Raw genomic sequence first — 15,891 nt, 5'->3', positions numbered from 1 at the left:
CCAAATATGTTGGAGCCTGGATAGGCATCCAGTCTAACCGGATGCACCGCTGAGTAGTGAATATGAATACCAGTGCCTTATATAAATAAAGCGACTGCCTATGTGACTTCTTCAACCCAGTTTTCCGTAACACCAGGGAAGATGGAAAATAAATTGTCTCGTGATCAGTATACTACTCTTGCAAACATATTGCATTAAATTTGTTGTATCAAGCACTAACTATCGAAAGATTGTTGGCAGAATGGTGGAGACTTTAGCGTACCACGGGAGAAAGATGAGAAAAAAAAAGTGACACTGCTGATGACAGACAGGCAGGCGGTGGATTATTGACATTTGAAAAGAAAAAGCGCCAACTCTGCGAAGTTTTTGCCCAAAAGTGCATTTTTATATTATTCTTTACCTTTTAATAGAAGTTTTAGCATCAAACAACTATACTGTATTTCAGCAAAAATGACGTCATCACCTAAATTCAAGAATTTAGGTTGTAAGCCTAAACAATCTCCAATAGAGTTAAAAGAAAAAATGAGAAAGGTATATCATAGTTGTATAGCCATCTTATCAGAATCCTTGTTTATTTACATGTGAAAGTACCTCTGCATGCACCTTTTCTTTTTCGATTACACAATAAAACCTTGAATTTAACCTGAATACAACCCTGTCCACAAAGTAGTCCTCATATGCGAATGCAGGACCAAGTACTGCGATTACAATTCCATACCTTGTTAATTTTTGAATAGATACAAAGAAAAAATTGTGGAAGACTGAAACATCAATATACCAAAAGTTATATTACCCTGTTGTTTCATTATAGGAACTACAGCGCTTTTGTGCAACAAAACAAAATAATCGTATATATCGCAATGTAACATTTTAAGTCATTAAATAAAAAGCGAGTTTATGATTATTATATTGTTTGAATTTTCAGAATTACAAAAACAAAATTCAGAACTGCCGTGGTATGTTGATGGATAAACTGCGAGGCTCATTATTGGAAAAAGATTTATGCAATACTTTAACTGACATATACAAAAGTTTATACAATGGTGCTGGTGAAATTGATGATGAAGAATATGAACTCATGGAGGAACTTAAAAATGAGCTAGTACAGGAAGAACTGGAGTGGTACTTATACTTTTTTAATAATATAATAAAGAAGAAAGATTTTTGTCTTTTTATACAAACAAAAAGTCTCCAAAACTACAGAACCAATTTGTTAAATGATTTTACTGTTGGGAAGCTAAAGAAGTGTAATAGCCTGATAAGTTATATTTTGAAAAGTTTGGAAGATTTGTATGATCTGAATAATATTCAATGTTATTGCAAGGAGAAGTCACTGTCATTCTAATAATGTATGTGTCTTTACTAAATATTTGAATGTTGAAAATATTGTTTTTACAGGTGTATCAAAGAGTATGAAAGAAGTCAAATGGAAAATATTGATTGGTCCTCAGTTGAAGAAGACAACAATGTAATTTGTCCAATATGCCAGAAAATAAATGTTCAAATTAGAAATGGTCATCTTAACTGCTCTCAGTGCAAAATTGCAATTAAAACACAAAAGCCACTTACAGAAATTAAAAAGACTCTTTTAAGTTCAGTAGATACTCATAATGCTATGTGCAATAGTAATGCACAATTTGGAATAGTGGCAGAAGAAAATGAAAGTCATGTTTACCTTATTTGTGATAGTTGTATGGAAATGAAATTAATAGTTTAATATCCTAAACATATTTGTTAACACATTTGGGTTTGTTAAGCTGGTATTTCCAAATATTAATGTTTTAACAAATATTGGTGAACTCTGTTGTTACTAGAATAAGTGGTTGTGACAAATTCTTGTATTGTAGAAGGTTTCTTTAGATTTTTCTCTTATTTTCTCTAATAAATTGTTATTTAATTGTTTGATGACACTGTGAATAAGTGGTGTTTTGCTCTAATTATTCAAATCATAACACATAATTCAAAGAATAGACCAGTCAATATTCGCTTCAGCATGTATAACACACCCAATTTCAGTCAATGCATGGTTTAGAAAAACATTTTTATAAATAAAAATGGTGTAGTTAAAAAGTCCACTTGTTACAATTTGCATATATGAAGGAAACAAGTATTTTTATATGCGTAGATGTAAGGACAACTAATAAATCTCTTTTATAAATCTGTACACACAAAACTTGTTATTGTTTTGATTGAAGAAATTACAATCATTTTGTCGTTTTCTTGACCCTTTAAGGTAGTGTAGAAGCTTTTTTTGTTAGCAATTGTAATTGATTGTAGAATATAACATTATAGAGTAGAATTTATTAGTTTCATGGCGCATTTCACCATTTGCACCGCGAATTAGTAGTGTTGTTAATATATCTGTGATTGTATTTTTATAAGAACCCTTTTTTGTTATGTTGACATTGCAAGAACATTGTATGAAACATGTCGAGAATGGAATTTAATTGTAGACCATAAGGCATTAGTAGCTTTGTTAAAAACCATAAAAATATTTTTAGTTTAGTGTTAAGAGCGCTATTACAAAATCGAATCGCTCAGGTTTAGGTAAATTAGACGATAGCCGGCAGCACTTGCGCGCGTGTGCGTCTAGTGAAATACGCAACGCACACCTGCGGACCGGAACGCGGCACAAACAAACTTGAGACTTTGGCACTTTTTTTCCGAAATAGTTTATTGGTTTTATAGTTTATGAAATATTATTTGTACTGATGAATTTTATAACCTAGAATAGCTCGATTGAGTTACAATAAACAAATAATCGTTTACAATTTTTAAATTATTTAATCGACAACCAAACTTTTCACCATGTTTATCAATTAGGTATAAGTAATTGATTTATAAAAAAACTAAAATCTATAATTCGTCTTCCATGTATTGCATCTTCATTTTCCTGCAACAATAAAAACTAGGAATGTAAATAGTTTATTAAAACAAATATGTCTGTCGCCAGTGACAAAAAATACTTCTCATATTATTTGTACTTGTATCCGATTGAGTCTGATAATCTGAATTAAATATGTTTTCATTATCCTGCAAGAATCAAAGATATCCAATAATATTATTATGCAACAGCGAAACTAACGACGATGACATTTACGTACATATTTCTATATAACCAACATCAAAAAAAGAGAACCCAATCTATAACATTTTCGCATTAGAATATCATGGGCTAATACTTATGTATATTACATTTGAATCAGATCATTATAACTAATAAATAAATTAAAAACTCACTAGTATCAAAACGTGTTAGATGCGTAGGTTGCACTAAATTATTCGAACTCCGGCGAGTTTACGCGGCGCAACAACGAGCGATACGTCCCTCCTCGGTAAGCGCTTGGCGCTGACTAAAGTTGAACGCCGCGCGTCACAAGATTTATATTGATTCTTTGCATTGCAAACAAAAATTATTTTAAAATATTGTTTTACTTTTAAACAGACCAATTTTTTTTTTCAAGCTTTATAACAATACCACCTTAATTATTAAAGGTTTTTTATTTGAATTTGGATTATACTTTCATAGATAAAAAATATAGTTTTGTACGGAAAATTGTCAGTAACTCTCAGTTTTATAGAATTATTTACTATATGAATTACTGTATGAATTGTAATAAAGTGGTGTAAGCAAGCACAAGTACAAGATATAGTTGTATCTTGAACATTTTTATAAATGGTTAAATTGCTATATCCTCGGAGTACTGAAGCATCAAAAGATCCCCAAAAGCAACATTTTATGAAACATCCTTTGCAGAGACAAAGATTTTACTGATGTACGTGGACAAATTAAAATATTTATTGAAAACAGCCCCAAGATCAATGATCAAACTTTCTTAATCTTATTTTTGTTTTTTTTTTTGTGACTATATCCAAAGCATAATGACGCATCAAAACTCGTATAAAACTCGAAAATTTGTGATAGCCCTCTTAATATTTTTTTGATAAGTATTATCAGTTTGTCATAGAGTATTCCTTAAAAGCAATTGTTTTTGATTATATTTTCTGAAATACAATTTATTATTCTTTCATTAATTTTCTCTTATGTTGAGGTTGCCTAACAGTAAATGGTAAAAAAAAACTACTGGTTACAAAATAAAAAATGACATTTTAATCAATTCATGAAGCATGGTAACAAGGTATATTGTAAATTATTATTTTGTCATATCGGGGTTAGAACATTTTTATTACATGTGATTAATTCCTACCAAAAGATTAGACTAAACGGTAACTTGTATAAAATGTACATTAATTATAATATGTAATATAAAACAGTACCATCATTTTCCGATATTATTACATGGGCATCTTTTGAAATTGAATTTATTCTTAGCATAAAATGGTCAACTATATGAATTTACTCTAGGCCTGAAAATAAAAGCTTTTCAGTCAATTCTATAATTGTAATAGTCAACAACTCTGTGTAATGTATTTAAGGCATATAGTATAATCTGTACAATCAGTAAATATCACTAATACGACGCAGTACTGCTAACTGTATCCATGTTTTAGACTTTCTCTGCTTTGTATTACCCTTTAATATTTCAGTTTCAAATAACAATCTTTCTTATAACTTAAACACACTTTATTACGATATAATATAGTTATACATTATTATTGCATTCCAATTCTCATAAGCATTTTATAGGAAGTTCGTTTGATTATTATAAATTACAATAAAGACGAAATAATATTGTACAGATTATAAAAGTAAACAAGGACACACTTGTATCATTCCAAACAGAAAGTTGGTGACAAAATTATCAAGAAGTGACACAATTACAAATTAAATAAAATGAAAGAAATTATAGTGCTACACTAAAATTATATCATCTATAGTAAACTATGTATTAATTCATTCTCTATGTTTATTAACTAACGTTAGTTTTGGCGGGTCTCGTGGGGGATTTTACAATTGAACTAGGGCACTTCACCTGAAGTGAAACAATTCCTTTTTAAATTTTACAGTTATAAGGCAATGCGTTTAAAAAAATAAAATCATATCTGAATTTATTAATTAACGAATTTATTGCTGTTTATGAAATAATTTAATGCCGCATTTTATATGTACTTACATAATTATTTGTTCATAATATTTCTGAATGAAATTAAAACACAATAGCCTTTCTTGTACTCTTACATCTTTCTAAATTGTAACAATGTTACCCCTTTCAATCAAACATTTTGTGATTTCTTTTCATATAGCCAACTGAGGAAATTCGACAACTGAGTACTTGCTCACAGCCTCGCAAGTGTATCATTACCACAATTTTAACCAATTATTAATTATTGTCGTTTGTTATTATTGTGCGTGACATCGATTACAATTTATTGTTTTTTGCTAATCGAGGGTTTTAGACAATCATATGACTTATTCGAAAATCTGAAACACATTAAAACGTATTTGCCTCTTGGCAACCTTAGCACAGTTAGGTTGAATTTTTATTAAAAATAAATAAATATTACAATAAAAGAGGGCAGATGACGGTAGTAGGACAGATATAAATAATTTAAATTGCTAAATATGTGCAGAAATTAGACAATGAATATAATTGAATCAAACTTTTTGGCAAAATCAATATTCGAGTAGTTTTGAGCTGATGGTTGAGAATGTAAATATTTTTCCCGACTGCCGCGAAGAAAAGTTTTGTGGGGGCTCTGGGAACAACCCTCTGTAACGTTGCTATTACAGTTTACAGTACACATCCGCGTGGACCACGGGAGTGTTACTAACGAATTTGCCAAACTTTATATAGATTATACAACCTGCTCAGGTGATCTCAATAGGATCTTAGTAAGTCATCGAATGCTTGGCGAGGGATGTCAAGTGACAGTTGTCGAATTCATTAATCAGTTAGAAATTCAGGATATCTATGTAACAAAGTTAACAGGAAGGATAAACCCGCTTTTCTCATTAATACAGACCAGTAGTTAAATTAACACAACACTTAACTATTTTCAATTATTTCTAAGGGTAGGTACTTACTATATAGGTAAACCTTGAACATCCATGAGGTCTTCATGTTGTTGAGCGTGAGAGAGTGCGTGCCCGGAGGAGGCTGGAGGTACCGCGAAATGGTGGTGCTGTGGTCTTGGGCGGCGTGGTGATCGTGCAGTTATGACACGCGGTTTGTGGATCTCGTCCATTACAGATGGCGCCACATAAGTAAAACCCTGTTCAAAAGGTCGTGTAAAGCAATGCATTTATTTATGTTTCTATATAAGTTTAATTAGGGAATCATAAAGATAGATAGGTGATGTTTACGACTCGGTTCATGTTATATGATAGTGAAATATGACACGACTTTGCAATTGAAAAGGCCTCGCATAGCTTCCGAATAAAGACCTCGTTAAAATCTCTGAAATGACGATGAACAGACTTAAATTTTATTCCCCAAAAAAGGCCCCCGCTCTTGTGACTTCGCCACCGACTACATTAGGACGTAGACCTATTACATATTTTATTTAAAAAAGAGTACCATAAAAAATGTCCATAAAAAGCATTAACTTAGCTAAACAAAATATCAGCTGCCGTGGTGCAACGTCTAAGCTTGCGACAATGACGTTGTGCCATTGAGATGGTTCTGCGGGTTAAGTCGCTTTCAGTGCAGGTCCGACGAAAATTCATAAATCGAACAGTAATGGACCGCCCGTAAGCACGCGCATAATTTAGACGCACTGAGTATGAGAACCGTCTATCGAGCGTGTACGCATAGGTACGACGACGCGATATGGAAACAAATTATCGCTTTCAGTGTTGCACCAATCGGTATCTAACCTTCTGTATCAGAAAGCATTGGATGATGCAATAATATACATTGGTAGGCGTAGGTAAAGTATTTAAGAAGCTCCGCTGTGCCAAATTGCGGAAAATAACATTTCTTATTTTAATAAATCCTGTTCTGCCATATAAAAAAACCGGCCAAGTGCGAGTCGGACTCGTGCACGAAGGGTTCCGTAAATTACAGTTAAATCAACCTATCTCAAAAACTATAAGAGATACTTTGATCAAACCAAAAATCGTTGAAAGAGTTAATTAGCATGCATCACCTCTATTTTTTTTAGAATTTTATACCCCGTAGTTATAAAAATAGAGGGGGGGGACATACTTTTTACGACTTTGAGAGCTGATATCTCAAAAACCGTTCACTTTAAGAAAAATGTTTTTTAGAAAACTTTATATCATTTTAAAAGACCTTTCCATTGATACCCCACACGGGTATGTACATCGAAAAAAAAAATTTCATCCCTCAGTTACATGTATGGGGGGCCCCACCCCCAATTCTTTTTTTTACTATTTAGTGTCATATTTTTGTAGCGGTTCATACAACACATATTCCCATCAAATTTCATCACTGTAGTACTTATAGTTTCCGAGTAAATCGGCTGTGACAGACGGACAGACGGACAGACGGACAGACGGACATGACGAAACTATAAGGGTTCCGTTTTTGCCATTTTGGCTACGGAACCCTAAAAACGAGTTATTCCCAATTTGTCATTAGTACCGATTGGTCACCAACTATTTTTTCCATACACCAAATCCCGATTGGTCATTCGAGCAAAATAAATAATTTAATATTTAAAGGACAATGGGCGATTCCGGTCCAAATGTCCACCACGAACGAGACCTATATGGCTAGATAGCCATATATGAGAGTAAAAAAAAATATAATGCCAGAAAAAAGTTATAGCAAAATCAAATAAAACATTTTATAGATTTTTTCAATTACGATTAGATTTTCGTACTTTCTGTTACTTCTGACAAAATAGAATTGTTCATTATAAGAGAGAAGACACCACCAGTTACATCCAATTTTCTTAGATCCAGGAACCGCTGAGTATATTCAAGCACTTCTGGCGCCTCAATTGGTTAGTGATTCGTACATCCATCGGGCAAAAAAATATGGGCTATTTATATGCAAATGTGTGTTACTCATCTTAGTTTTAGATAAAATGCGGAATTCTTAGTGGAATAAAATAAAAAATAATAACGATAACATACAAAAACTACCGAAAATTAAGAATACAGTTTTGGCTATAACTTTTTTTCGGCATTGTTTTTTTTTTACTTTCTTAGTAAAAGTTACTCTAAATTAAGTGGACTATTTAATTATATAGGTCTCGTTCGTGGTGGACATTTGGACCAAACTTCATACATTCTTGCCCAATCTCCTTTTGAGTTCCGATTCGTCACCCGCATAAAATTTCACGTATCAGAGTACCGTCAGAAATAAAAGTGTTAGAAGAAATTTTAAATGAAAAACTTCGATGTAGGTAAAGGTATAGCTCTCATATAAATATAATAAAATTGACATTAAAACACAGGTGAAGACAACATGGGCATTTTTAAACCCGAAAATGTGACTCGATACTTTTTGTGCCGGTAACAAAAGTACCAGGGCCCCATAACTAGCAAAGAGATTGTATACATAAAAATGATGAATGATGGTGTAAGTTATGCGGTCCTAGTACACGGTGGGCAGTTCCATGGACACTCGTTGATTGGTATATTACTCATCTGATTTATGCGATCCTGGTATTTTGGTTTTGGCCGTGCGGTGTGTGACGCCGTTGAAGTCGCGATTTTATTAATAGCGTCTTGCCATATTCGGAAAAAACATAACCAACATAAATAAAAAAAAACATTACAATATTGTAAAGCTTATCTTGTTGACAGTACTTTTTACAAAATAAAGTACGGATGACCAATTGGGACTAAGTAAAATAAAATATTTTATTTAATGACAAATCGGGACACGTTTTTTATGGATGCCAAATCACTAAAATGACGAATCGGGCATAACTCTAAAAAACGGACCAGTTTAGTTACCTGAAACATGAGGTTGGCACTTTCACTAAGAGTAGACTCATCAGGTGAATCAATTGGTGTTTGCAGTGTAAATCTTGTATCAAACTGCGAAACATCATCATCACTTGTCTGAAAGGAAAATAATAATTAAGAACATGTCAAGATTATTTTTAAACAATACTAGGTATTTAGAAAAAACATTCCTGGCATAGGTGCAGTATACAAAAACACGTCTAGACAAAAAAGCACTGCAAATTCTTTTTAAATACTATGCTTGGGTTATGAGCTTTTCCGTTATTTGTGCAATAGTGCCAAAACATATTGAGCGTATCTCAAGTGGATTATTTTTGTCGTGTTATTACTATGAGCTATGATAACGTCCGCCGTTATTGGTCTGAGCTCCATGGACACAATCAAAATAGATGTTGTTTTTCCTTAATTGCATAATATTCAAAATATAGATTTATGGCTTATCTACAGAGCATACAGATTTAATTATGTTACAAATCAATTTGAATGATGAAAAACAAAATTGAAAAAATAATTTTAATACGGAATCAAAAGTCTTACCAGTCTGGGTTTAATAGGTGGCTCCAATCTCCTAGCAAAAACATCATCCCAATGTACATGTTTGAAGAAAGCATGACCACGGACGGCAGCGGCGCCCTGTGCTCCTAAACGCTGCGTCTCCGAGCGTTTCATTAAACGCCGTATCAAATCACGCGCGTCTTGTGTGAGGTAGGCAGGAAGCATTAGTTTACCTTTTAATATTTTCTCTATAGTTTTTGTACGATTATCTCCGGTAAATGGTGGCTGAAACATTATTGTAGCTTTGTTTTAAATGGTACCTGATGTTTGGGATTTTAGTACACAATTAGGGGAAGCCTATATTTAATAGGGATTAAACATGAAATTGCCTGCTTGAGTCTTTTGAAATCAATCTCAGTGGTGTGCACTTGGAGAGGCCTATGTCCAGCAGTGGACTGCGATAGGCTGATGATGATGATGATGAGTCTTTTGAATGACAATAGCAGTCTACCATGTGATATCTTCATAGCTGGGTCTTTAACACATTTAACACAAAATATCTTCGTCGCTGTTTTGTGGGAAGTGACTCTCAAATTTGTGGCTATACCCTGATGCTCTAAATTTTTTAATACCTCTACCTACATATTTACCATCTACTATTCAAAATAGACTTTGAGCCTGCTGAATTTTATTAAAATACAATGATGTATGATAGTATAGATTAACATTTAATAGTAAACCAACCTGTCCAATGAGCATGTCATACATTAATGCTCCAAGACTCCACCAATCTACAGCTTTACCATGGCCACTCCTAGTTAAGATCTCTGGAGCCCTGGAATAACATTAAAACTATATGGATAGTTGTTTACGCAGAATAATAATTCTTTATACGTGATTTATGATTTAATTGAAAATACCACACTTATTTCCCGATATTGTGCAAAAAAGTGGATTAGTATAGATTGTGAAAGATAAAGGGCAGTTAATTAAATAGAATAAACATTAAACATCATTGTTACTTACATGTACTCTATTGTGCCACAGAAAGTATGAGTTACTATTCCCTCTTGAATATGTTCCTTACATAATCCAAAATCTGTTAGTTTCACATGGCCTTGAGCATCCAAGAGTACATTTTCAGGTTTCAGGTCACGATAAATTATACCAAGACTGTGTAGATGTTCTAATGCCAAAATTATTTCTGACAAATAGAAGCTAAAATAGAATCATAAGTTAAAATTGTATATGAAGTAAATGTTTCTTAAGCCCACTATGTTATCATTTTGAACTTACCATGCTGTATCTTCTAGAAATATGCCTTCACGTTCAAGATGCATAAACAGTTCACCACCACTCAAATATTCTAATATTAAGTATAATTTGCCCCCAGTTTGGAAAGCATAAACTAATTCCACTATAAAAGGGTGCTGAAATAAGGATTAAATTCAAATTTATGCTCTGAAAATATACTTGTAAGTAGTAAGACATAAAATTCATATTTTTTGTATACCTTTACAGCCTCCAAAATATTTCTTTCAGCTTTTGTATGGGCAGTATCTTTTTGATTGCGTACTATAGAAGCTTTTTTAAGGACTTTCATAGCAAAATGTGCACTTGCATCAGCACCAGTAATTTTTCGAACTTGAAAAACTTTGCCATATCCTCCCTTCCCCAAAACTTTGCGTAATTCAAAGTCTTGAGGACCAAGACGTTTGCACTGGCCTGGATTCACATTGTCTTCGGACAGTTGAATAGTTTCAGATCCTTCAGTCCTAAAAAATAAGATAAAATCATGTTCTACTAATTTATTGTATGTATTCCAAAAAAATACCCCTGTTTACCTGAAGGTTAAGTACTTACTCTACAATAGCATTAACATGTAGTTCAGGTTCATAGTCCACCTAGAAAAATACAATGGTTAATAAAATATGTAATATTTTTCCAACCAATTGTACATAATGTTTGGACTAATAACTTTTTGATGGTCATTTCATAACACAAACAATTAGCCTCTGACTAAAGTGACAGTTTAATAAAAGATTGTAGACATTATCATCGCTAAAGGGGTAATAATCAATGGAGATAGCATTTTCCTATGAAAATAAACGTAATCAACTGCGACGAATTTTATCCTTGACAATCAAGAGAATATGGAACAAGGTTTTAGGTTAAGTAATAATGAGGTGCCACTTAGTTCACATCTTATGTTATAATTACCTCATCTACTTCAATTATATCGTCTTCATCTGAATCTCCAACAGTAACAGTATCCACATCCAAATCTAAATCAAAAACACCAGCCATATACGATGACATTTCAAGAATATCACATCAGCAGCCACTGTTCTTTGAAATAATATAAACGTCTATAGAAATCTAATGTTTATTTTGGGAAAAATAAAAACTGTTTAATTAAAAGAAAACGTTTACACAATAATGATAATAAAAAATGATCGTATTTCTCAACCAGTTTTTGTATCAACAATAGTGAATTTGAGAATGTATGTAATGAACTTCAACTTTATTCGCGAAGTAAGTAACAACACTAGGTTACATCAGTGATGTGAATTCAAACCAAAAATATCGATAAAACTTGCAAATATTATGTACGCCTTTGGAACTTAGGCTCTTTTATTATGCTCGTATTTGCGGAATTTTATGAACACATAACTTTATAATTTGCGAGTATGTATTGATTCAGATTTCAAACTAATAGATGGGCTTAACAGACTAAAGATATTTGGCCATTTTGTTCACTCAAGAAAAATAGGAACAATAATACGCTCCTTCTCATATTACTCTGTCAATTTATATGGTTTATTGATGATTTGATATGTAATTATAAAAGTTAATTGTTATTTTTTCATACACATGATTGATAATTCATTATAATTGAACGCACCTATAAAATTTTAGTGATAGTTTCTGACTTTCTGTCATCTGTCGATGAATCTGAGGGTGTAAACATGATTTACCTGAGTGCTTTTTTACTTTTATAATGGTTTTTACAAAGTAGTGAAAATACAAAATATGTTTGAAATTGATAATAGCTTGTGATACTTACTTTCTGCATCTTTCACCAGTTTAATCCTTTCAATGGCTAGTGACAACGACAAAAGTTCGAATAATCATAACTTGGATGGTTCCCTAAAGAGCAATAAGAAGCTTGCGAATACTGGAAGTATTGGTAAGCATCATATTTCATTTTTATTTTTAGTAATATTAGTGAAATAAGTTTAATCATCAAATAAGATTACAAATAACCTCGTTATCCTGGAGAGTGCTTCCAATAATAAGTTAACTCTTGTTACTAAAACTTTAGTCACCCAGGATACAGCCAATTACAACTTAATCGCTACTCAAATTGTACTAATTTTATACAACTGTATGGTTTTACTTCTTTTCCAGTAATAATTTTGCATTCTTTTGATAATAAGGTGTAATACACATGTTTCAAAGTTTTAAACTTCTAACAGATTGTGAGGACTGTCAGTTATTTTCTATAGTTATGACAGAATCATAACAATAATGGTATATAATTCCTAAGACAATAAATTATGATTATTGTCTTAGGAATAAGAGACCATCTCGTCAATAAAATAAATACTGACAATTTGACAGAATTAAAAGCTTAAGCAAAATTTTCTTCCAAAGGCAAGGGCAAAGGCAGTTTAAACCCTTTAGTTTTGTTCAGAGTCTATGAAGAAGTCAAGTAATCGCTTAAAAATATACTATAAATAAAAGATCTCAGGAGGAATGTGTACATTATAAATATTATTTTACTCAATCACAACTACATTACTCAATTCATAATTAATTTAATTAGAACCTATTAAAAATCAAATTCACTTCAATTTCCGATTCATTCATGCATAATATGTAGTTGTAGCTATTAATTATATATTTTGCAGAACATAAATTGGATAATTTGGTAGGTATTGATCCAGTCTAACAACTCTTGCATGTTATTATCTACTAGACACCCTCAAATCAAAAAACAAAGTACATGAATTAAAAAACATAACAAGAAAACAAACATATTGTTTGATCAGAATCTAAAAAGTAAGTCTAATGTTATTGTTTAGCATCTTATGTTCAGAAACTTAGGCTACATTTAGCAAGAATTTCTAAAAGACTGGAGAAATGAAAATTTTTCATTTTGTAAAGGAAGTATTTATTTATATAGAATTTACATATTTACAATACATATAAAAAAACTATTCTAGTAAAAAAAACATTACTAAAATGTGTAAATAAATTCATCATTTTATCCATTCATTCGCTGTTGACTGGGAGCGTACCCAAGAGGCTGGCAGCATGCATATTTGTAAATCCTTAACAACTTTTTAAATGCCAAAGTTACTCAGTCTGTTTATCCAGCAGTCATGCTTAAAAAAGTACTCAAATACCTATTTTAATTATATTCAGTACACACATCAGTATAGGGCCTGAGAAAAAGTATAGGCTAATTTTTATCTGTGTGCAGGAAGTAGTTCCCTTCGGACAAGAGATGAAGCATAAACAGCTGGCAGACAATATACTAATTTCCTTTTCACCTTTTCACACACCCCAACATAGGAAGCCCACTGGAAGCCCACCCCAACATAGTTGGGAAAAAGGCTCAGAGGATGATGACCTTTTCACACACAATTGTTTTACCCCATGCTAAGCTATTGATTAGCTTGTGTTACACAACTAATAAACTACACACATAATGCATATTAACAAGTAGTCCGACAAAAAAACTTGACTACTAGGGTGTAAGACTATTGGCAATTTTATTTTTAATGTTGAAAAAGTACTTGGTACTTTAAATCATAACAAAATTTGTCTCCCAGATTAATTTTGGACATTAGGTATAATAACGCAACGGACAGAGCATTCATACAAAATGCTGATTATGAAAGAAAAAGCATTTAGTAAAAATTATCAAAAAAAAAATGCCGTGTAAACATGCCTTTATCTATAACATGATAAATTAAATAATTTGTATTATGAACTACACAAAAAATAAAACAAAAATATCAAGACTTCTCAAGTTACAGCTGTCTTCGTAAACGCACTTAGTCATGTCATTGTTTGAACGAATTTAGACATTTGGACAATGACATTTCATTTTATGTAAACAATCATGCAGTAAAGTTTAGTTACTTCCACTAAAGTTATTTGTAATTGATACAATAGCTTGTCCAAATTTGTTATATGTCCTGTACTTTTCACCATTATAGTGAGCAAAACTTAAATCTATGTCATAAACAGTTCTAACGTAACATGGACACCACATTAGAAGAAAGTACGACTGAAAAGGTAGCACCCTTGCTCCATGAACTTGTAAATCGAATTTTGGCGGAGAGCAAAACATTTGATTCCGTACAAAAGGACTTTTTATTTGTTTTGATTGTTGTATTGATGATAGAGAATGGATTTTTGCTTGTGAATTGCAACATGGAGGTGATAGATCTCATTAAATCCTTTGATATTGTACAGTTATCCAAATGGAAATTGCCCTCAGGAACATACGAAACTACGTTTATATTGTCTGGATTTAAAAATATCACATTGAAACTAATTATGATTCCACTGGGAGCTACTGTGTTAGTAAATTTAGTGGCTAATGAGCTTAACTTTGAAACTTATTCTATCTGTTTACCCATCAGCAGATATGTTGTTTCACCTCAAGCTACTTCTATTCCTATGATTTTTCGAGACCTAAAGCATTTCTCAACAACTTTTAAAAATAAAACTGTGACAGCTATCAAGAGCAGAATACTAAGTCACCACGGATATCCTAGTGCAAGTTTAATTGGGCTTCCTGAGGAAGTGATATTTAAAATTATGCAAGACCTCTCTGTTGTGGATATCCTTAATTTATGTAAAACAAGCAGAAGGCTGAAAGCTGTACTTGAAATTGACAGCCTATGGTATTCCTTGTGTAAAAGAGACTTTGAATGTAATTCTGAAGCTGAAGTCGGAAACTGGAAGGAGTTGTACAAGCAACTTTATGTTGTGGAACGAGACAAGAAATTAAGAACTCAAAACTGTGGAGCTGGAAGCATGCATGACTATATGGATTATTCAGATTATATTTCTTACATTGATAATCCACTGTGGAATGTTATAATTTAAATTTAAACAATTTCTTATAAATATTATAATGTAGCTTGTATGAATTAATGAAATGACAAAGTTAGTTATTCAATAAACAGATTTGATTTGGGGTCAACAGATTTTTATTGTTTACCCTTACTCTGTTCTTCCAGAAGCTATGCCTTTATATTGAAATTATTTGCTTATTTTTAAATCATGTATTTGTACATAAAAGCTTTATTTATATATTTTGCTTAGGTGACAACGAGGACAAATCAAATCTGGGTGTGCATCCTGTGGGAAAAGGTGGTCGTCATTTATCTATTCCCTTTGATTCAGCAACAGCTAATGGTGACATAAGTGAGTACAAGATTTTTGTCCAACTAAATAAATGTTGTGTAATGGGGTAAAAGACTGCACACAGATATGGATTGTCCTGTACAGGTGCTATACTGTGTGAA

At 32.2% G+C, this 15,891-nt stretch overlaps 4 protein-coding genes across 8 annotated transcripts in view; 3 read left to right on the top strand and 1 right to left on the bottom strand.

Moving 5' to 3' along the window:
* The first annotated feature begins 312 nt into the window (after positions 1-312).
* Positions 313-4,283, top strand: LOC110369908 (RPA-interacting protein). Its single transcript, XM_021325536.3, has 3 exons — positions 313-531; positions 926-1,122; positions 1,399-4,283. Exons 1-3 carry the CDS (start codon positions 451-453, stop codon positions 1,715-1,717), a joined length of 597 nt encoding a protein of 198 aa, XP_021181211.3. The 5' UTR covers positions 313-450; the 3' UTR covers positions 1,718-4,283.
* On the bottom strand, positions 4,089-11,884 carry S6k (Ribosomal protein S6 kinase). Its single transcript, XM_021325535.3, has 9 exons — positions 11,561-11,884; positions 11,204-11,244; positions 10,854-11,115; positions 10,637-10,770; positions 10,367-10,558; positions 10,085-10,175; positions 9,383-9,625; positions 8,834-8,941; positions 4,089-6,174 (listed from the first exon to the last, which is right to left on the bottom strand). Exons 1-9 carry the CDS (start codon positions 11,657-11,659, stop codon positions 5,986-5,988), a joined length of 1,359 nt encoding a protein of 452 aa, XP_021181210.2. The 5' UTR covers positions 11,660-11,884; the 3' UTR covers positions 4,089-5,985.
* Positions 11,885-12,275: 391 nt separating this feature from the next.
* The window catches only part of LOC110375670 (phosphatase and actin regulator 3), a 51,937-nt gene continuing 48,321 nt past the window's right edge, over positions 12,276-15,891 (top strand). For 2 of the 5 annotated variants that reach the window (XM_049839284.2, XM_049839282.2), the window contains exons 1-2: positions 12,277-12,530; positions 15,689-15,790. In XM_049839284.2, coding sequence (XP_049695241.1) covers positions 12,440-12,530; positions 15,689-15,790 — 193 coding nt within the window. In that variant the 5' untranslated portion in view covers positions 12,277-12,439. Of the gene's footprint in view, positions 12,531-14,511; positions 14,651-15,688; positions 15,791-15,891 lie in introns of those variants that run through there. The other 3 variants (XM_049839281.2, XM_049839285.2, XM_049839286.2) reach the window with 3 other exon arrangements.
* On the top strand, positions 14,615-15,566 carry LOC110369964 (uncharacterized). Its single transcript, XM_021325629.3, has one exon. The coding sequence runs from the start codon at positions 14,615-14,617 to the stop codon at positions 15,467-15,469; it is 855 nt and encodes a 284-aa protein (XP_021181304.1). The 3' UTR covers positions 15,470-15,566.

This window comes from Helicoverpa armigera, chromosome 9 (genome assembly GCF_030705265.1).
Source record: "Helicoverpa armigera isolate CAAS_96S chromosome 9, ASM3070526v1, whole genome shotgun sequence".
Lineage (NCBI taxonomy): Eukaryota > Metazoa > Arthropoda > Insecta > Lepidoptera > Noctuidae > Helicoverpa > Helicoverpa armigera.
This window is presented reverse-complemented; position numbering and strand designations above follow the sequence as displayed.